The following is a 22,919-nucleotide window of genomic DNA, read 5'->3' as shown; positions in this document are numbered from 1 at the left end:
CTGCCCCATAGGGTTTCCAAGGAGCGGCTGGTGGATTCGAACTCCCCACCTTTTGGTTAGCAGCCATGCTCTTAACCACTATCCAATCTAGTGTCACTAAAATCCACCTGTTTCCGAAGTCAGAGCATAGTGAGAGTCCTCTCTCTCGCTGGTGTCTCACAATCAGTCTTCTAAAGATGTTCCCTCCGCTTATCACCATTGCCACTATCTTAGCTCAGCCACACCCCCTTTTATTTGACCCCTCACTCACCACCCACAGGGACCCGCATGGTGCCCGAGGTTTCTCCAGTTCAGTCTTCTACCTCCATGTCCAACTCCTAGCAGGCCAAGTGATTCATGCCCTGTGCCTTCTGACTGACACGCTCTTCCCCCTTCATTGGGCTGACCTGTAGTCAACTTATAACACTCGCCACCTGGAATCTGTCTCTGACACCCCGCTGCTGGACAGAGTGGGGCCTCCATCTGGGTTCCCACGCACGCGGCATGCATCTTACCACTGCCCTTACCCACTATGTAGATATTATCTCTTTAGGGGCTCCACTTGCCCCTTAGAGGAACAGCTCATGGAGGGAGGGGTGTGTCCCAATCACCCTTGTTTCTCTAGATCTTAGCAAAACGCCTACCCTGCAACAGGTACTTGCTCAGCAAAGGCCTGCTGGGCTAATGTGTTACCCTCTTTCTTTAATAAAAAGCAAATTGGAAACTGACGTTGGGTGAATACAAAGTCAAGGGTGTCTCCATGAGAGGTCAAGGGCTTGTCTTGTGCCTGCTATTCCAGCACAGCCTACACAGGCCACAGTCTGTGACTGGGGTCTACGTAGGGGTCAGTTTGATTAACCTCTGCCTCCACACTGGCCTGTGTACCTCACGTGGACAGGGACTGCATTGTGTCTACCGTGGTATCTCAATGTCCAGGCAATGCAGGGCACAGAAAAGACGTCCACCCAATGTTTGTTAAATGAATGAATGAGGTTACATGAATAGGTTCCAGATTATAAGTATGATGTAATCACAACTAGATTTTTTAAAAAACACACTTCAGAGCAGAACATGCAATTGGGTCTGAGTGACTGCTAGATGACATTTACTGGCTTTTAGGGGAGGTCAACTATAAGTGATTCGGCGCTAGAGCTAAGTTTGTCAAATGCCACTACTAGCCCCAGCACAAATCATATATGTTAGCAAACCTATATGAAGTGTCTGAATTTCTCTGAAGTCCTGTTTGAAGGTGTTCCTTCGCTCTGCCCCTCTTCCTTTTATCCATTTTCTGTTTGTGTGTTTTCTGCTAAGCATGGAGCACATACATCTTAGAAAGTTATCTGCTCGGGGAAGAGAATTCTAGTCATGAGGAAGGCTTCATGATCTTCTCAAAACTGCATGAATGGCAGCACTTCCTCTCTTGTTTAGTATCTGCTCCTCTCCAGGTTTCTTCTTGAGAAGTCAAATTCGATTAAAACTAGGATCCGTTGGCTGTCATTTTAAGGAGTATATTTTGACGAAGTAAAATATAAGTATGCATGTAAAGAGTTAACAGAGACCCAGGAGGACACTTGTCCCCATAAGTGGCCTGCGGATGTCATTGGTGTTTTTTTTTTTTTTTGGTTTGTGGGTGCTTATTGAGTTTTTTGTTTTATTTTTAATAGTTGAGGTGGTTACAGCCACTTAAAAATATTCCCACGTTAAATTATTTTAACAACAAAAACCAGCTGCCATCAAGTCAACCCCAACTGATGCTGACACCATGTGTGTTAGAATAGAACTGTGCTCCATAAGGTCTGTTGGTGTTGCTGAGACTTCTCCATGCACTATTCAGTGACATTCACTACATTCCTCAAGTTGTGCAACCATTCTCACCTTCCTTTTCTGAGTTGCTTCTCCCCCATTAACATAAACTCACTGCTCCCTAAGGTTCCTATCTAATCTTTCAAGTTGCTGTTGTCAATTTGATCCCATATAGATAGTTCTTAAAAGGGCATAATGCTGAAGGCAGATATTTTTTACTACTTAAGCTAAACCATTGTTTGGTTGTAAGAAGACTTCAGGGTATATTTTTGGTTTAAGGTTTAAAGATGATCTGAGGGAAATAGTTTCAGGGGTTCATCCAACCTTCACGGCTCCAGGAAGTCTGGAACCCATGAGAATTAAAATTCTGCTCTGCATTTTCCCTCTTTCGATCAGAATTCTTCTATAGAATCTTTGATTACAATGTTCAGTAATGGTAGCCAGGCAGCATCCAGTTCTTCTGGTCTCATGGCAAAGAAGGCAGTTGTTCATGGAGAGAATTATAACACATTCCATATCCTCCTCCTATTCCTGATGCTCCTTCATCTGATGTTCCAGGCAAATAGAGACCAATTGTTGTGCCTTGGATGGTCGCTTACTAGCTTTTAAGACCCCAGGCACTACACAATGAACTAGGAGGTAGAAAAGAAGCACTAAACATGTTATCAGGCCAATTAACTGGCATATCTCATGAAACCATGACACTAAACCTCCAAACCAAGTAACCAAATTTGTGTTATCACACAAATTTGCCAAGTATACTTTTTACAGGTGCACAGCTTACTGATAGCAATTATAATAATCGGCTGTGTAAACTTACCATTAATTAATGCAATACTTTCATCAATGTTAACTGCCCCTTCTTCCCTCCCTCCTGCCCCTGGTAACCACTGATAAACTTTGTTCTCTATACAGTTTTCTTTTCTTGTCTTTTTATATAAGTGAGGTCATACAATATTTGTCCTTTTGTGATTGACTTATTTCACTCAGCATAATGTCTTCCAGCTCTATCCATATTGTAGCATGTGTGAAGACGTCATTTTTCCTACTGGCTAAGTAGTAATTCCATTGTATGCATGTACCACATTTTGTTTATCCACTCATCCACTGACAGGCATTTAGGTTGTTTTCACCTTTTGGCTACTGTGAATAGTGTTGCAATTACTCATTGTTGTACAGGTCTCTGATAGTCTGCTTTCAAGTCTTTTGGGTATATACCTAGGAGTCAAATTGCTGGGTCATATGGTAGCTCTATTTTTAGTTTTTTGAGGAACTGCCACACTATTTTCCACAGTGGCTGTACCATTTTGCATTCCCACCACCAATGGATAAGGCTTCCAATTTCTCTACATCCTTGCCAACATTTGTTATTTTCAGGTTTTTTTTTTTTTTTGTATCTTAGCCATCCTGGTAGGAGTAAAATGGTACCTCACTGTGGTTTTGATTTGCATCTCTCTGGTGGCTAATGATGCTGAGCATCTATTATGTGTTTGGTGGCCATTTGAATGTCATCTTTGGTGAAATGTCTATTCAAGTCCTTTGCCCATTTTATGATCAGATTATTTGTCTTTTTGTTGTTAAGTTGTCAAAGTTTGATATATATTTTGTTTATTAGAGTCCTGTCAGATACATGGTTTCCAAAGATATTCTCCCAGTTGGTAGCTTGTCTTTTCAGTTTTTTGGTAAAGTCTTTTGATGAACAGAAGTTTTTTTTTTTTTTGGTTAAGTGTTTTGAGGAACAACAGTTTTTAACTGTTATGAGGTCCCATTTATTTCTTTTGTCTTTTGCTGTTGTCATGGATTAAATTGTGTCCCGCAAAAATATGTGTCAACTTGGTTAGGCCATGATTCCTATTATTGTGTGGCTGTCCTCCATACTGTGACTGTAATTTTATGTTAAAGAGGATTAGGGTGGGATTGTAACATCCTTACTAAGGTCACATTCCTGATCCAATGTAAAGGGAGTCTCCCTGGGGTGTGGCCTGCATCACCAAGAGATAAAAGGGAAGTGAGCAGAGATGGGGGACCTCATACTACCAGGAAAAAAGCACTGGGAGCAGAGCATGTTCTTTGGACCCAGGGTTCCTGCACGGAGAAGCTCCTAGTCCAGGGGAAGATGGAGGATAAGGACCTTCCTCCAGAGCTGACAGAGGGAGAAAGCCTTCCCCTGGAGTGGATGCCCTGAATCTGGACTTGTAGCCTACTAGACTGTGAGAGAATAAACTTCTGTTTGTTAAAGCCATCCACTTGTGGTATTTCTGTTATAGCAGCACTAGATGTCTAAGACAGCTGTTGGTGTGTGTGTGTTTTTTTTTTATTATTATTATATTAGATAACCCATTTTTAAAAGCTAGGCCTGACAGCATTGCCCTTGTTTTTTCTTCTAAGCATTTTATGGTTTTAGTTTGCATATTTTAGGTCCTTAATCCATTTTGAATTTGTTTCTGTGTGTGGTGTGAGGCATGGATGCTGTTTCATTTTTCTGCTTGTGGAAACCCAATTTTCCCACGTCATTCATTGTTAATGTCACTGAGCAGTAAAAATTCTCCAAGTGTGGTGTCAGCTGGCACGGCTCTGCCACGTCATCTTCCCCTATGGGCCATGGGGACACTGTCAAATGGCAAGGCCTGACATATTGGTCCTGGGAGCAATGGGGGATGAAGAGGATTGTTGGGAAACTTCCTCCAATGTGCCATGTCACCAAAGAAAGCATGAAGGCCCACGCCCTGCTGTTTGCCCAAAGCCACTGTCTTATAGCTCTGGACTCTGCTCAGGGGACTCCTCTATGGCTCAGGGAGGCCTGCTGTGAGGTTCCAGTGGGGGTGTGGAGAGAGCTGAAGAGTCCTAGAAGAGGGGCTTCAGGGTCTGCTCTGAGTTACTGCTAAGTCAAGAAAGGACACTTACAGAGATCCTCACACTCACGCCAGGGTCCTACATTCTCAAGGGGGAGAGTCTGCACTTGATCCAAACCACTCAACTTCCTTATTGCCCACTGGCCCGTGTGTGGAGAGTTAATTCTGTAGAGGGCTCTGACTGGCATGCAGCATTGCATCGGAGCATGGGAGCCAGCTCTGGCCAGATCTCTCCATTCTCCTTTTCCCTTGGCTTCATCAAAGTGGAGGACACCTGATCCTGTGACTCTGGAAGGACAAGGGGATGTCCTCCCATTGATGTTTACCACCTGTCCATCAGTGTGTCATACTGTGGTGGCTTGTGTGTTGCTGTGATGCTGGAAGCTATGCCATCAATATTTCACATACAAGCAGGGTCACTAATGGTAGACAGGTTTCAGCAGATCTTCCAGACTAATACAGACTAGGAAGAAAGGCCTGAAGATCTACTTCCAAAAATTAGCCAATGAAAACCTTACGGATCACAACAGAACACTGTCCAACTTGCTTGCTTTGGATATGTCATGAGGAGGGATCAACTGCTAGAGGAAGACATTGTGTTTGGCAAAATAGAAGGCCAGCAAGGGCAAAGAGACCCTCAGTGAGATGAATTAGCACAGCAGTTACAATGATGGACTCGAACATGCCAGTGATGTGAGGATCACACAGGACTAGGCAACATTTCATTCTGTTGTACACAGAGTCACCGTGAGTCGGGGTCTGACCTGACAGCAGCTGACTGCTCATCAAGGAAGATTCATGGAAAAGGTCAGAGGCCAGAGTCCCAAGCTTCCAGGTGCCACCAAACCCTCAAGGCTGCTCCAGGAGAGACCCATCACACTAGGAGTATGGTAGCAAGTACACCTCTTTCACCCTCTCTCTGTGGGAGGTTGGGCAGCTGCCTCAGTCTCAGCCTCCAACCTGTAAAGCGAGGGGGATAGCTCAGCCATCTCCAAGACCCTACTCTCAATAATCTGTAATGCTTAGATCTCTATTCCTATCTGCACCTACAGCTCTGCACACCTGGAGAGGCCTGCATTCAACAAGCTGGAAAGTACTAAGAGGTGAGGAGGCTGGGTGGTGAACTTGCAGGAAGAAAAGCAATACTCCCCGATGAGTGTTTGTCAACTCAAATGAGTCACTCCTCGATGAGTATTTGTCAGTTTTCAAGGTGGTCCTTTCTCATTTACAGCAGTGGTTCACAGGCATATCTAATGAGTGGCTGAGAACTAAGTGGGAGACTTCCTGTCCTAAGGCCCACGGTCCCTCAAGGACAGGCTTAAGTATCTAGGAACCCCCAGAAACTGTCTGCACAATGGTGTGGGCACGTGCCATGATTCATTTTTTTCCTCTGGAGAGAGACAGTTCACAAGTTGCACTAGCTTTTCAAAGGGGCCTGTGATGCCAAAACAGTTAAGAATCACTAGAGTAAGCTGGGCCTACAGAGGTAGAAAGTCTACCACTATTATCTCCCTGGAGTAGCTGGGTGGTGCAAACACTTACGTGCGTGGCTGTTAATCAAAAAGTTGGAGGTTTGAGTCCACCCAGAGCCTCCTCAGGAGAAAGGCCTGGTGATTCACTTCCAAAAAATCAGTCATTGAAAATCCTACAGAGCACAGTTCTACTCTGATACACACGGACCCTTCATGAGTCAGAGTTGACACCACGGCAACTGGTTCTTATTATTTTCCTGGGGTGGGGGTGGGGTGATAGGACCATAAGCAAGTGGTCTAACAGGTTCATTAGACCCTCAGTGAGACACCCCAGCACACCTGGGACACTGCACTGGATCACCTTGGGGGGGGGGGGGGGGTCTGCCGGCTGCCATGGCAACCACACAACTGGAAACCCAGAGCATCAGGGCTGCAGAAGAAGGGAGGAGAAGAGAGAACCAACCAAAAAATAAAACATATTCTAACTCAGCCTAGAGACCCACCATCCTCCTCTTCTCACATCACCAAAGCAACTGGTGACGAAGCCCCCTCCCCGCATTCACACCTATGAGGAAGACAGCCTCAGAGCCCAGCTCTTCTAAGAGACACTTGCTCTGGCTTATTCTCCTACACCAAGCAGCATAAGCTGCTCATTCTTCTGGAATTGTCCTTGACAAGATAACCACAGAACAGGCCATAGATGGCCTCAACCAGTTTTAGCAGGTTTTTTATGCCATCTTAACACTTCAAGTGACCTATCAGCTCATTAGGTAAAAAATACATATTAGCACCCCACCTCTGGGTGGAGACTTAACATGCTAGTGAAGGAAAACCCACCTCATCCTCCACCCTGGGAGATCGAACACTTGTCTACAAAAAATGCATAGTCATCTCCAAGCTCTGAGTGCCTGCGTGAAGGTCATCCTGAATATTCACGATAAATTTGCATTTCCTTGTTTGCTCTCAATAAAAGTCCACCTCCCCAAGCTGCCTGCGAGCAGTCTTGGAGGCAACAGCCCTGACTGCTCCTTTCCTTGCGCAGTGAAATAAAGGCGTCTTTCTGATCTCCCACCTTGGCCTCTTGTTTATTGGCTGTAACAAGTCATGCTGAGCAGAACTTGGGGTTTCCACCTGGCAACACCTGCAACCGCAGCTGAAGCAATGCATGGACTATTTCTTGAATTATTCCAGTCAGAGTTCAACTGCCTGTGCCAAAGTCCCCGCTTAATGTTCGTTAGAGGTGAGGGTACTTGTTTCAGACATGGAACAGTGGGTGTGAAAGTATTTTGAGACATTAAAGCACTTCATCCATGTGTAAGGTAGTTCTTATTTTGCTGAAAGTATGCAGGAGGTGCTCCTCTCCCCTCTGCACCTCACCTCTGCCTCCACTCATGGATGGTGGGACAGATGACCATGGCCTCAATGTCACCTATGAGGCCAGACACTGGTCAGCATGCACCAGGTCCAGCCATTGTCAGCACTTCTATCGTTTCAGTCTTCAGCAACATAGCATACTATATTTTTATTAATTGACGCCCTCTTTAGGATCTTTGTCCTAATTTAACCAAGGTGGACCACAATGTACTTCTAAAGCATTTCCATAGAAAGAAGTTGATAAGCAAATGATACAGATACAACTTGTGTATGCAAACCTACTCTGCGAATATCAAGGTATGCTTCAGCAAACATTTACATCCATCTACCATTTATCAGATGGTCTGCTGTATGTAAGGGAGTGAAAAACTAATGAGATGAGTCCTCAAAAGCTTTATAATCTATTGGCAAGAGCTGAGCTTGCATGCTTTTAGCTATAGTCTCCTCTTCCCAGTGCCTTCTAAGGACCCGGTCAGATTATCCTTTCAATCGCCTCTTCTTTGCTTTGGAAAATGGAGCACTCTCCCTAGCCTGATGTCCGGGCGTCCCATGAACCATCTGCAGTGCCAGCCTTGTCTCTTTCAGTTACCAGATTCCAAACAAACTAAACTAGTAACTATTTCCACTTCCAGGCCTTCAATCTTGGCACTATTTCCAAAATGTCCAGGAAATACATGTTAAAAGAAAAAGAAAAAAAAAGGGGGGGGGCTCTATGGTTAAACAAGTCTGACACCTGCAGCATTAAACAGTTTTCCTCACTGCTTTCACATGCCCTGTCAACCCCTAAGAGGGGGCTGGAGCACAATTCTTTCTAAAGTTTATTTGGTCCCGAAGACCCTTTCCTACAGCACATGTCCTATGACTACTGGTCAGCTGGGACTGAGGGGTGGACGTGGAGCTCCAAGGCCTGGCTCGGCTTCTAGCTCTGCCACTTCTGTATGTGAGTCCTATATTCATGTTGGGGCAAGGGCAATGAGCAAAGAGACATGACCCTCCTCTCCTGGAGTCCAGTGGGGAAGACAGAGACTAATGGAACAGTCTCACAAAGCTAGAATTATAAACACAAAATTGCTAGGAAGAAAAAGTCAAGTCAGAGGAAACTGAGTAGGCTTCCTGGTGTCAGGGACATCTGAGCCAAGAGGGAGGGTGATGAGGAGACTGCGAGTGGGCAAGTGGGTAACAGTATGTGCAAAGGCTGGGCAGTGAAAAGAGCAAAGGTCATGTGGGGAATTTACAGGGCAGTGGGGCTGGGGCTCAGGGAGCCACACGGGGCCAGACCAAGGAGGATCTGGAAGGCTAGTTGGATTTTTTTAAAGTCATCAGTGGTGTCCAGATCAGACATGTATTTCATAGGATCCCTTGGTAGTGTGGAGAGCAGAGTGGTGGGAGGCAAGGATGCCCACAGAAGGCCAGTTAGGGGAGCCATGCAGTGGGCAAGGGAAGTGAAGAAGGGAGCCTGGCCTGGGGCAGGGACAGAGGTGGAGATACAGATAATAGGCAGAGGGGAGTTGTGCAGGAGGTAAATGGACCCAACCAGTAATCAGCTGTCAACAAGTCAATTCTGGCTGATTTTCAATGGCTGATTTCTTGGAAGTAGATCACCAGGCCTTTCTTCCAAGGCCCCTCTTGGTGGACTCGAATTGCCAACCTTCTGTTTAGCAGCCAAATGTGTTAACCATCTGCACCACCCAGTGACTCCAGGTGGACTCAGACTAATGAAATTCTTGAGAGTGGGGATGTACTAAATAAGGGGCACAGTGAGCAAATCCCATCTTCATTGCTAACTGTGTGATAAGGATCAACATGAACCCAATTCCCAAAGTGTGGAAATGGGCCCAGACCTCACCTCTTCATTTCCATCCTCATCACCAGCTGTTCACACAGCATACCCTCTCTCCGACCCTAGCCACCCAAAGCTGGGTCAGAGCTCACGAGTTAGAAGGACACCATCTTTCAGACCAGCTGCCTATGCAGCATTTCCCTGAACCTAGCCATCCAGGGCTGGGTCAGAGCTCACAGTTAGAAGGACATCTTCTTTCAGACTGCCAAATAGGCAGATACCCACCCTTACTTGTTCTCACTGCCCCTGTGGGCTCGTTAATTCTCTGGAACAATGCATAGAATCTCACAGAGAATACAGCATACAGGGACAGATTACCCAATAAGTAAGGTATACACAGGCTTAATTGTGTTTATTTACTAATCTGTAGTGCAGATTTAGTTAAACCCACGTGAAATTGTGCACTACAGGTTAGTAAATAAGCACTTACTGTAAGCCTTTGTGTACCCTGCTCACTGGTTAATCTGCCCCTGAGCATACTTATGATTATAGCTTTATTATAAAAAAAGTATACAAAAAGTATACAAACAAAGAGACACATAAGGTGAGGTGGGAGAGGTTGCAGAGCATAGCTTCCACGTCCCAAAGCAGGACACATGATTCTCGCCAGTGCATGATCACCAACCAGGAAGCTCCTCTGAGCTTCAGGGCTCAGGGATCTTATCAGCTTCCACATAAGGCCATGATGGATTACGCCATGCCTCCTGAAGCTTAGTAAGCATCTGGCCCCCAGGTGGTCCCTCTTGGTCTGGTCAGCCCTCATTCATTAGCCTCAGATGCTGGTATGGCTCAAAATAACTGAGAATAAAGGCCAAATTGTTTTTTTCAAAGTTATTCCACACCTCAAAGGGAGGGAGGGAGGACTGGAGATGAAGGCTTCTCATAGAGACAGGGAATGCCGTAGGAAGTCCAGATGCAGTGTCAAAGATGGAGCGTTTGCTTTGAGACATGTTGAGTTAGAGATGCCTTTGAGACTTGAAGTTGAAGTGTTGAGCATGCAGGTGAAATAATAAAAAACTGTCTTTTAAATACATTTTAAAATGCAAACTTTTTACCAATTAATCATAGCCATTCCATTGCTCGATCAGAACAAGTGGGTGTTGTTGGAAATGTGAAAAGACAGCTTGCGACTATTTTCTGAGTTGCCGAGAGCAGGAGCAATGGTTTACTAAACCACTGTAGAGAATGGCTGGAGATTGCTCCTCTCCCCACGTAAGCACGTTCCCCAGGTCCTGGGCAGCAGCCTTCCCCACCTCCCACCCGCTACACAGTTCATCAACCCCTAAGACCAATCTGGTCACTTACTGTCTATGTGCTTTTATTTGCCAGGAACTTTTTGTTTGTTTGCACTTCTAATGGCTCTGGCACACAAAGCTGTCAGATAAAATTCCATCTGTGGCTCATGGAAAGAGCTGCTTCAACGTTGCATCACTGCTGGAAGGAAACCTGAGCTTTGATTAAACTCTGGGGGCAAAGTCCCACTTTACACAACAGAATGCCCACTATGATGCTTGCAACCACTTTCCCATTTCTGAGCTTGAAGGCCCTCAAGTGAAGCATCAAACCGAAGGCTCCCACTGCCCCAGAAGGAGCCACCAGTGCCTCCCTAATCACATCTTTATCCTCCCATTTCCATCATCAAGTTGGCTGAGAACTGAAGGGAAGGAAAGGGCTGAACCGGAATCATCATGCTGAAATGTAAGGTTTGGATGACATAGGCAGCAACATCTAACTATAAGCCAGCTTGGAACATAACCAGAACAAGTAATTTAAAAAAAATTTGTAAGCCCTTTCAGCTATTGGCTGATGCTTCTGTAACATCCACCCTTCTCCAGACTTTTGGCGAAAGAACAAGTTAAAAACAAATGCTTTCAGTTTGCTTAAATGACAGCCCTTGGAAAAACCCAGTGACTGATACTGCACGTAAGGAACACTTGGCCTGAGCTCCCAAGGATAGGGCTGATCCACAAAGCAACTCGAGCAAAACGGCTTTTTTCAAAGATGATGAAAAACATCAAGGAAGGGTAATTAAGAATGTAAGGAAAATGACTGCACAATTCTGGTACGGGATCAGTGCAAAAAGATGCTTAATAGATGTGTGTGTGTGCATGCGTGTGTGCATGTCTGTTTGTGGGTGTATGATGTGTATGTGTGCGTGTGTGTTTGTGGGTGCATGATATGTGTGTGATGTGTATGTGTGCATGTGTGTTTGTGGGTGCATGATACGTGTGTGATGTGTATGTGTGCATGTGTGTTTGTGGGTGCATGATACGTCTGTGATGTGTATGTGTGCATGTGTGTTTGTGGGTGCAGAATATGTGTTTGTGTGATGTATATGTGTGCGTGTGTGTTTGTGGGTGCATGATACGTGTGTGATGTGTATGTGTGCATGTGTGTTTGTGGGTGCAGAATATGTATGTGTGATGCATGTATGTGTTACGTGTCTATGCATGTGTGCTTGTGGGTGTATAACGTGTATGGTGTGTGTGTGAGACAGACTAAAGAAGAAAGTTCTGTCATTATCTCTCCTCCCCCCTTTGTTTTGTTGTGTGTGTTTGTTTTTGAAACAAATGTAGGCTCGATGGCTCGATCAGCTTTTATGTGATGTAGGGTGGAGTGTAAATTCCACCACCGAAGGAAGCCCTTTTATACACTAGGGACTGAAGCTAATTAACTACCATCTGCATTTGACTGAACTTTATCCTAAGTCCTATAACATTCATTTCCAGTTTGGTCCTTCAGACATAATGGTGATTTTACATTCCGATGTCTCCCGCATAATATTAAATCATTTTTCCTTTTATTAATAATATTAATTATACAGCTCCCCAAATGCAAAGGTGTCACATAAGTGCTTTGCTAATGCAGGAAAACGTTCTGATGGACTGCAATAACAGATAAGGCTAAATACTTATATAAAACAGCTAATTTGGCCAAATATTTCATTGAGATGGCTGGGCAAAGTAAATATTAGTCAGACTGACAACTAATTGATTTGGTTTGCATGAAAACTGGACTAATTTAAACAGAGGTATTTCAGTTGTGATTCTGAATTCATAACTGGTTCAGATGTCTATATGCTTTCCCTGGGGCTAAAAGTTTAATTAGAACAGTGAGAAGCCCTCAGCCAATCACGTGACGGCTACAGCCAGGGCTGGAATGTGCCGCTGTTCACCTTCTCTCCCTTTCTTCTTTATTGGCAGGATGCTTTGGTAGTGGCCCTGCCAGGAGCTTATTAAGAAGCTCTGTGTAAAAAGGATTTTTACTTGAAAAAATTAACTGCCACAGCCTTTGCCTAGGAAGCCTACTCTTCCTTCTGTTTCCTTCAAGGAGTCAGCTGGCGACTGGGAATACCTGGCTCTCCGACTCAAACTCCGTAAAACGTAACATTAAGCACACCGAAAACGAGCAAGCCAAGCAGCTCCAATGCTGGGGCGGGGGAGGCGGTGTGCGGATCCCCCCTCTCTGTTCTGCCCGTGCGCTCTCGAATGGGTCTCCCCTCCCTGGCTATGTGGTGGGCTTGCCCTGGCAGACCCTGGGCTGGGCCTCCCTGCATTCCCCAGGGCTCAGGGCCTTGCACCCAACAGATGCACAATTAAAATTTTTGGAAGGAAGGGAAGAGCAGTTAGTTGATTGCCTTTAAAAAATTTTTAAACTTCAAAAAGAGGATGTTAGACAAAACACAGATGAAGTATCATTTTCTGATTTCTACTTTGTTCTAACATTTAAGAAACAGCTTAATTCTTGGAAGCCACCGCGGAAAAGAGCCATGAAGGCCACTGTCCTGGCATCTATTCTCAGAGTTTGCCCATAGGAGGGCTTCCCTGGTGTAGACAGCTTGCTCCTAACTATCTGGTGGTAAAAATTTAACAACTCAAAAAGACATCAGATGAAGAACAAGCATGCTGTCTTCACAGGACAGATGAATTGCTTCCTTAAAGGGAAACTGTGGAGGAGAACTGAAGCAACTTCCTTCCTGGCTTAGAATCTTCTCCAAACTTTGACAGATGATGGGCCACTCTGAGTTCACCTCTTGCCCTGCAGCCCCACAGAACTCACACCTCCTCTATGAGCAAAGTTCTGTACTTCCTCACTGAGCCCCCTCTCGACTCTGTTTTTCACTAGCACTAATTTGGCTTGCCCTCCTCCAAGTAGCCCATTATGTGGGAATAAGCATGCTGACATGCTGGCTTTACTTCCTAGAAGAAAAGATATACCGCCCCCTTGGAAAAACATTCTTTCAAGTTCCATGGTGTGAACAAAAGTAGATGCAATCACAGCACCATATGAGGTGAGCTAATGTACGTTAAAGTGCCCAAGCTCATAATAATCCCTTAATAAAGATGAAGTTTTATATTTTATCTTTATACACACACACACATCCATCCACCCATCCACCCATCCACCCATCCACCTATCCATGCATCCATGCATCCATGCATCCATCCATCCACCTCTAAAAATGAATTCAGAAATAATATAAGATATGGCTGTCTTGTCACACAGCACACTTAGATAAATGAGCTCCATGCTCCATGGGGACCACTTCCTCATGTGCTTCAAATCAGAATACCCAGACCAATGTCCCAGAGAAGAGTAGTGTAGTACAGTACCCAGGAATAAACCATCTCTCCCATCCTCTCCTGCTCAGTCATTACAAAAGAAGCCAGGATTATCAGTGGGGTGGTTTTGGGCGACACCAAGAACCCGTTTCTCCAAGAAAACCTTATTATAAATCCTCTCTGGGATGAGCTGAAATAGTATTGTGTGCTGGTATGGGGACCCAAACTAACATTAAGCACACTGCTTGTAAGAAAAGATGGTTTCTGTGTTCTAAAACTATAATTTACCAATGACCACATTTCTTTGTTGTGGCTGCTACTGCTTTTCATGTGAATTTACATTTCCCTCATAGCTCTGGTGCCTTAGCGGCGCAGTGGTTAACAGCTCAGGCTGCTAACCAAAGGTTGGCAATTCAAATCCAACAACCACTCCTTGGAAACCCTAAGAGGCAGTTCTACTCTATCCTATAGAGTCTCTATGAGTCAGAATCTACTTGACGGCAACAGGTTTGGTTTTTGGTTTCAGAGTTCTAGTTACCTTGTGACACACTATATATTTTCCTATTTACTGTTTCATTTTCTGTCCCCTATGCTGCCTGTTCCATGGGAATGGAAGCCCCATGAGAGCAGTCACTGCTGGGAACAGAGCCTCATGCAGAGCAGGTATTCCAAAAACGCTTGTGGAATGAACGAACTCATCAAAGCCTCTCTTGGTTATTTTAAATTTTTAATCTTACCAAGTATCTATTGACTGATATTTGTCAAATATTAATCTCAAAACTATGCAGAAAGGAAGCATAACTAACTACCCAATAAATATGAACTGGAGTCCCTGGGTGGTGCAAAGAGTTAATGCACTCAGCTGCTAACTGAAAGGTTGGAGGTTCAAGTCCACACGGAGGCACCTTGGAAGAGAGGCCTGGCAATCTACTTCCAAAACATCAGTCGCTGAAAAACCTTATGGAGCACAGTTCTACTCTGACACACACAGGGGCTCCAGGAGTTGGCATCAACTCACAGCAATTGGTTTTAAATATGAATTATATCAAAACTTTTCAAATTACATTTGTTTTCACCTTAAGCATCATACGAATTTTTAAGGGGAAAAAAAGTTTTATTTACTGCACAAGTTTTTAAATTCATGGTAACCATTAAGGTATGTGTTATGACAACCACAAAAACATCCACCTGCCCAATCTCTACTTTCATTATTAAAAAAATCACTTGAAATGCCTAGTGTTTTTTGCCTTTATAGGTAGTATTCACATACTTATCCCCTTGACATTATTGGGTATTTTTTAATTCTTAAAACATATTTGAAATATCAATAGATCTGTATTCACTTGACGGTTGCTTCAAATGAAGTCAAGAATTTAAATTCTCAAGTCCAACAAGACACCCAAATATTTGGAGCATTTAGATGGCCTGATGTATAGCCTCACATCTGTCTTGTTTTCTTAAAGTTGATTTGGAGAAATGATGACTATACAGAGTCATGTTGAAATACAGACGGCCATTTTTAGAACTACAGAGTCGTAAAAAGCAAATGACACTGTAGCCCTCGGGGAAGCCCCCTGTCTGGGGCAGAGGTCTGTACCTGTGGGTCCATCCTGAGGAAGGTATGGGGCCCTCTGCTGCTCAAGGTCGATCTTTTAAATGTTTTGCTGTGATAAAAATGGTAGTAATTTTCCAGGTTTCCAATCTGCAAAACAAGAAGCAGGATATCATCAATCAATACAATCCTAGAAACAGCTTCCACCATCCACCTGTTTGTCGTACTGTGGTGGTTTGCGTGTGGCTGTGATGCTGGAAGCTATGTCACCAGTATTTCAAATACCAGCAGGGTCACCCCCGGTGGGCAGGTTTCGGCAGATCTTCCAGATAAGACAGACTAGGAAGAAAGGCCTGGTGATCTTTTTCCAAAAATTACCCAGTGACAACCCTATGGATCACAATAGAATACTCTCGAATATAGTGCTGGAAGATGAGCCCCCTAGGTCGGAAGGCACCCAAAACACACAGTGGCCACAACAATGGACTCATTCTGTTATACTCGGGGTTACCATGAGTCAGAGATGATTCGACAACAGCTAACAACAATACGAACAGCTTCAAAAATCCTCCATCCAACATAAATCATGCCCTGATCTGAGAGGCACACTCTGCTCCCAGAAGACACACCCTCCAACATGCTTCCTCACACGTATCTCCAGCATATATCCCGGGTTCATGAACATGAAGGTGGGTTTAGAGGCCCCTTCTTAGATAAACAGCACTAAGCCATATTTCAAATGAAGCATAAACGCCACCACATCTCAAGGTAAACTAATACCATTTAGAGTTTTTTCTTTTTTTCTTTTAACTATCTTAGCCACATTTTTTAGACATGAATTAATGTTCATTTATGGTCAGGCATCCTTGAAGTCGCTCAGTTAGTGTCAAGTCAGGTCTACACCAAAATATTCCTTTGTAAACAAACTCCGTCCCTCCACCCCGTGGGTAAACTGAAATATGTAAGAATGAACCCTCGCTCTCAAATGCAACAAGGGAGCCAGAGAAAACAGTCCGGCCATCTGCTTGGGGATTGTGAAAAGGTCAGATGAGAACACCAACTCCCCCCTCCCCCCGGGTGTCCCAATCTCTCGCCAGAGGCGGTGTGTCAGGACAGATTGCAGCCTGACGGCTGGACGGAACCTAGAGAAGCGCTGTGCCCAACCCCTGGTCTGCAGGATGGCTGGCCCTCTGTGGCCCTCTCGGTAGCCCGGGCCTCCCCAGTGACCTGCCCCCACTGGTGGTGATCCTTGAACATCAGGACATCCTTCTCAGGAGAGCTGCTTCTTGTGCTAACCTTCACTGGTTGTGGAGAATAGCTACTTGGTCGCCATACTGGAAAGCAGAGCTTTCCAAATACCTAAAGATGGACTGAGTATTATACAGACTCTCAAGCTGCCCTTCCCAGCCTACATAATCCTAGTTTTTTCCTAGCTTCTAATTAAAGGGTAAATTTAAGACTAACTGTCCTCTAGAGGGTTATATATATTGTGATTATGAGCATGGGTTTTCAGTCAACTAAACCTGTTCAACACTTCCCCAGCCCCATTACCACAATTAGCTGTGGCACTTTTTGCAAGGATATTCAACCCCTGTGAAGCTCGATTCCTTATGCGTAAAGTGGGTATAACACAACTTTTCCCTTACAGTTGTTTTAGCAGGACTAAAATCTACCCAACTCACAGCAAACCCCTGGCCACCCCCACCCCACCACAGCCATTTTGTCTGCTATGACCCGACCCCAAAAGAGTTGACTGGCCCAGCCAGAGACCTGAAGGGACTTGGATGCTGTGAGTGGCCGTTTCTCCCTGTGGCGTGGTCAGCACAGCACATCTTCTACAAGAAAATAAAGCAGGTGTGCAGAGAGACAGACAGCCCTCTCAGCCTCTCAACTGTCCTTCAGCCCCTGCTTCCAGAAATCCTGGATGGCTGCCTCTTGTTCTTGGGTTTCAGGAAATACTCCCAGTCCTTGAAATAAAGAACCTCCTTTTTCACTTAAGCTGCCCCAGTCGGTTACAGTTACTTACAACCACAGAACATCGAATACTACGACAGTCATGAGAAGTAAAATGCATATCATCTGCATAGTGCCTAGTTAGTGTCTAGAACCTGCTTGATAAACGGAGGCTGGTATGATGGGGAGATGAGCTTCCTTCTCTGGTTCCCCTCCAAGGCCCCTCCATCCCCCTCTCTAGGTCTGGGATACTATAGATTCCGTCCCAGTCTGGGTCTGTATTCTAAATAGACCCGCTTCCTGCTGGGTGGCCTGCAACTCAACGTCTCTGAGTCTTAGTTTCCTCATGAGAATAACAACTATTACCTTGAAGAGTTGCTCCAAGATACATACGTGAAAGCGCTAGCAGAGCAGCTGGCAGGTAATAAGTGCTCAATGAACGGTTTTCTGAGATTCTGATTCGCAGTTCATTTTCTACCTCAAGACCTTTTTTCTTCTCCGTAAGCCTGTTTTGCACCTATTGTGACCTATTTTGCACAAAACATTTTTGTTTCTCTTCTTACAGATAAGTCACCTTTATCACTTTTTCAGAAAGGTTAATTGCTATATATGTCACAAGGCTCCCCCTAAATCATGCTAAAAAAACCAAACCCATTGCCATCAAGTTGATTCTGACTCATAGCAACCCTAAAGGACAGGGCAGAACTGCCCCATAGGGCTTCAAAGGAGTGACTGGTGGATTTGAACTGCCAACATTTTGGCTAGCAGCCAAGCTCTTAACCACTGCACCACCAGGGCTCCAAAGGCTGTTATTTATCAGCAGAGGCAATAATGAAGTCTTTACTTACTGACGCCTTTGAGGTATGGTGTTGTCCAAGAATGTTGAATATACCATGGACTGCCAAAAGAATGAACAAATCTGTCTTGGAGGAAGTACAGCCAGAATGCTCCTTAGAAGCAAGGATGGTGAGACTTCTTCTCACATACTTTGGATATGTTATCAGGAGGGACCAGTCCCTAGAGAAGGACATCATGCTTGGTAAAGTAGAGGATCAGTGAAAAAGAGGAAGACCCTCAACGAAATGGACTGACACAGTGGCTGCAACAATGGGCTCAAGCATAACAATTGTGAGGATGGTGCAGGACCGGGCAGTGTTTCGTTTTGTTGTACAGAGGGTTGCTATGACTTGGAACTGGCTTGACGGCACCCAACAATAACAACAACTTAACAGCAGCGTTTAATCAACATGTTTGCTCATAAGCTGCTTTTGTCTCTGGGAGATGTTACACAACTTTTGGTCTTTTAAGTCTAGGCATTCAAATCAATTCCCACTCAGGGTTGTGGAGAAAGAACTAAGAGTTGAATCCCATTTTCTGGCCAAGGGGTGGATTAAGGGCAGAGGTGCTGCCCCTTAGCAGGTCCATGTCAGTGTGGCCCTGGAAGCCATTCAAGTCAGCACCTGGCCTTGGGGCAGCAGAGCTAGCCAGAGGTGTCACATTCAGTCTCACCAACAGCCACCCTTCCCGTCACAGGCTTGTCACAAGGCAGTTCACCCCTGTACCTTGGGGCCGCCATGACCATCCTTAGCAATGGCCCAAAGGGTCTGCACTAATGGAGCTGCTCTTCTCCTCAAGCAATCCAGGGAGGGACCAGATGGCCCCTACAGTGCTGTCCCGGCAAACTGCCTCTGGTGGCAGCAGTGGCCAGAGCTGCACCTGTCTGGAAACTTATGTCTAGCCTAGCATGGGGGCTGAGGTGTCGGGGAGAGCCACTCCCACTGCAGGGGGGAAGAGAACACCAGCCAAGGCTACCCTCCTGCCCTTGCAAAGCCAGCTGCAGAAGCAGCTGGAATCAGTTTCAGAAAAGAGGGGAGGGGTAGGTCACTGACTGGTCACAAATCTGAAGAGGTCCCAAGGGTCCCTCTGAGATTCTGTGCGCTGCCATTGCTCTCTGGTTCCTTACAGAGGGGGCGGGACTCGGGGTGGGAGCTGCCACATTGCCACCTCATGACCACAGATTTGAGAATCAGGCTAACTATAGGCCTCCGAGTTTGAGTGAGGGTTGCTTGATCTTGAAATTTCAGAGGTGTTAAGAGAAAATGGTGGCAAAGTAGTTAATGTGCCGGGCTGCTAACCGAAAGATTGGTGGTTTGAACCCACCAGCTGCTCTGAGGGAGAAAGATGTGGCAGTTTGCTTCCGTAAAGATGGAAACCCTATAGGGCAGTTCTACTCTGTCCTATAGGGTCGCTAAGAATCGACTCGACGGCAGTGGGTTTCCCCATGTAGAGTGAACGTTGTCCTCCTGTGTCTGTGGATGTGCTGTGGTTTGTAAAATACTAATTCATTCAGAATAGGACTCAGCAAACTATGGCCCGAGGGCCAAATCAGGGTCCACCACCAGCTTTTATAAGTTAAGTTTCCTTGGAACGCAGCCACACCTACTCATTTACTTATTGCCCAGGACAGCTGAGTAGTTGCAAAAGAGACCATATGGCCCACAGAACCAAAAATATTTACCACCTGGGCCTTACAGAAAAGATTTGCCCACCCATGATTTACAGCATTAGCTGCTGAAAATATTCTGGGATCCACCAAAGACTCTGATGTTAAACAAGGGTTCTCTAAAGGCCGGGAACTGCCAGTCCATACGCGGAGGGACTGTTTTACAGACACAGGTGCGCCTGTAGTTCTAGGTCACGGCCCCTCCTGACACCCCCAAGGTCTCCTTCAGTCACCAAGTTATCTTTTCTCTGTGACCCGTGCCTGCCAGCATCCCAGGAGGTCATTCCTTTTCCTGCCTTTGGCTCCCGTTGCGTCAGGTACAGGGCAGGAATGTGAGGTTTTCATCATAGGTAAGGGTCAGAAAGGATCAAGGGGTGGTGAAGCAGGAGGCGGGAGCACCCCAAACAGGCAGGCGACCACATGTGGGACATGTCCTGTGAAGAAGTCCTCGTGGCCTTGGAAGATACAGCATTTGATGTAATTCTTTCCTGCTCCCTGCTCCTTCCCCACCCAGCTAACTCCCCACTCCTTCCCCACCCAGCTAACACTTCTCAGGTTCTCACCTGACCCACCACAGCAGTGTCAACCCAGGTAGGTCCTTCCCCTACTTAGCAAGTTGCTCCTTAAGCCCTCTGGGTGTCTTCATGAGGCAGGACAGGATGCCGGGCTGGGTGGCTCCAGCCTTGGGCAGGGTCACTCGTGGGAACATGGGCACTGGCCTGGTTAAATGCAAGGGCTGGCAGACCACCCTCTGGCCCTGACTCGAAGGTTAGGGTGTAGGACAGAACCACAGAGGTGCCTCAGTGAGATCTCTCATTTTACTGACGGGGAAACTGAGGCCCAGGGAAGTTAAGCCCAAATTCGTACGCTGGGGCTCCTGATTTCTGAACTAGCATCTCCCTATTCTGCCCATAAAGAGGTGACAGCGTTTGACACCAAAGGACACACAGATAGACAAAATAGAGTTTAGGATTACTGCTACACTTTTTATATACCTTCAGGGTCAAACCTATAGGAGCTGCAATCATCAGAATAAACACAAAAGTGGGGAGTGGTGGTATAAAGGTTTTAAATCCTAGTGGTGGAATGATTTGGGAAAGGACCGTGAGAATGGTTACACAACTTGAAGAATGCAATCAATATCACTGAATTGTACATGTAGAAATTGTTGAGTTGGCGTATGTTTTGTTATGTATATCTTCACCAAAAAACAAAAACAAAAACAAAAACTTTAAATCCAAGGCAATCTTCTAAGTAAAAAACTACTCGTGCGTATATTTGACATTTGTACTGAGATGAAAGCCGGTGCTCCTCCCAGCTGGGCAGCCCCAGCCATCCCAGGCGCTGCCTCTGGGCTCTGCCCCCACAGTCACCTCCAGCATGGGCTCTGGGCACCACCTCCCAAACACATGTAGACAGGACAGCCATGGCTTCCAAGGAGCGCTGGTCTACCTCCCCTCTGCCCCCTTGAGAACTGAAGAGAAACTCCCTCTGCCTGGCCACAGGCTGCCTGATAGTCCTCTCAGCTCTGAGCCTTCCCAGTACCTCAGCTCTCTTCATCGGTAAAGGTGACCTCTGCTCTGTGAGGTGGGCTTTTTTTTTTTTAAGATACGACATAAAATTGTAATATGTTTATTTTCTCTTTCTTGCCCACAATGTTTTAAAAATGCATTAATTAAAGCAAGTAGCTCAGTACACTACCCCCAAAAATAAACAATTTGCTGAATATGTAATGTTCACATCTCTTTACTCAACATTGATATGTAATTATGCACATTAGTTGATAAGATTGGTAACATTAAAACATCATTAAAAACCTTGCTAAATGTTCTTGGTCAGAACATTGGAAGAAATGAGTTCCGAGAACGCGTGTGAGGAGAGTGAAATCTCGTTTAATTCTTTTAGCAGGATGCTCCACTGGACACTTTAAAATCTAGCTGATAATGCACATGGTACAGAATGCGGAGGGTATGGAAGGGCACGCTGTGGGGACCGGCAGCCCCTCCTCCCCGCTAGCTCCCCAACCGTGACTGGATGCTCGCTGCTCCTAATAAGAGCAGCCGACGCCTGCTGAGCACACCCCGTCCCAGACTGACAGTATGGACGAATCCACTGGTTTGATTCTCACAACACCCCTATGAGGCAGATGGTATTATTATCCTCATCTTGCAGATGGGGAAACTGAGGCATAAAAGGGTTAAGTAACTTGTTCAAGACTACACATTTAGTAAGTAGCACAGCTAGGACTTGAACTCAGAGTCCCTATTCTTAGCCATCACAACTTCCTCCTCTTGATACATTTAAGGCCATTGATTACTATGGGGAATTCAAATCATCTTGGTCCTTGTCCTCAGCAGTGCGTTCTTCACCTGTAGAAAAGAATCTCAACAAGTGTTGACTTTCCTTCATTCCAATGAAGAAATAAAGATAGATACACACACACATATATACGATGTTATATATGCATATGCATATATGTTCCATTATGTATGTATGTTGTGTGTACATACATGGATGTGTATATACATGTACACATGCGTGTATACGTACACCAAAAAAAAAAAAAGAAACCATTGCCATTGAGTTGATTCCAACTCATAGTGACCCTATAGGACAGAGCAGAATTATCCCACAGAGTTTCTAAGGAGTGGCTGGTGGATTCGAACTGCTGACCTTTTGGTTAGCAGCCGTAGCTCTTAACCACTGCGTCACCAGGGCTCTGTGTATATTATACATGCATGCATTTGGGTGTATGTGCATACTATTTGTATACGTGTATAAAGATGCATGTGTGTATATGTACGTGTGTATGTGTGTATATATGTATATGTGTGTGTGGTTCAGTGGTAGAATTCTTGCATTCCACTTGGGAGACCCAAGTTCGATTCCTGACCAATGTACCTCATACTGCCATCACCCATCTGTAAGTGGAGGCTTGTGTGTTGCTATGATGAAGAACAGGTTTTAGTGGAGCTTCCAGACTAAGACAGACGAGGAAGGCCTGGTGATCTACTTCTGAGAATCAGCCA

The 22,919-nt window shown here is 45.3% G+C and overlaps 1 protein-coding gene across 1 annotated transcript in view; it reads right to left on the bottom strand.

Moving 5' to 3' along the window:
- The window catches only part of PCSK6 (proprotein convertase subtilisin/kexin type 6), a 297,468-nt gene that overhangs the window by 198,152 nt on the left and 76,397 nt on the right, over window positions 1–22,919 (bottom strand). Inside the window, exon 2 of the mRNA XM_004372641.1 lies at window positions 15,480–15,584. Coding sequence (XP_004372698.1) covers window positions 15,480–15,491 — 12 coding nt within the window. The 5' untranslated portion in view covers window positions 15,492–15,584. The remainder of the gene's footprint in view (window positions 1–15,479; window positions 15,585–22,919) is intronic.

Source organism: Trichechus manatus, unplaced genomic scaffold (genome assembly GCF_000243295.1).
Source record: "Trichechus manatus latirostris isolate Lorelei unplaced genomic scaffold, TriManLat1.0 scaffold00019, whole genome shotgun sequence".
Lineage (NCBI taxonomy): Eukaryota > Metazoa > Chordata > Mammalia > Sirenia > Trichechidae > Trichechus > Trichechus manatus.
This window is presented reverse-complemented; position numbering and strand designations above follow the sequence as displayed.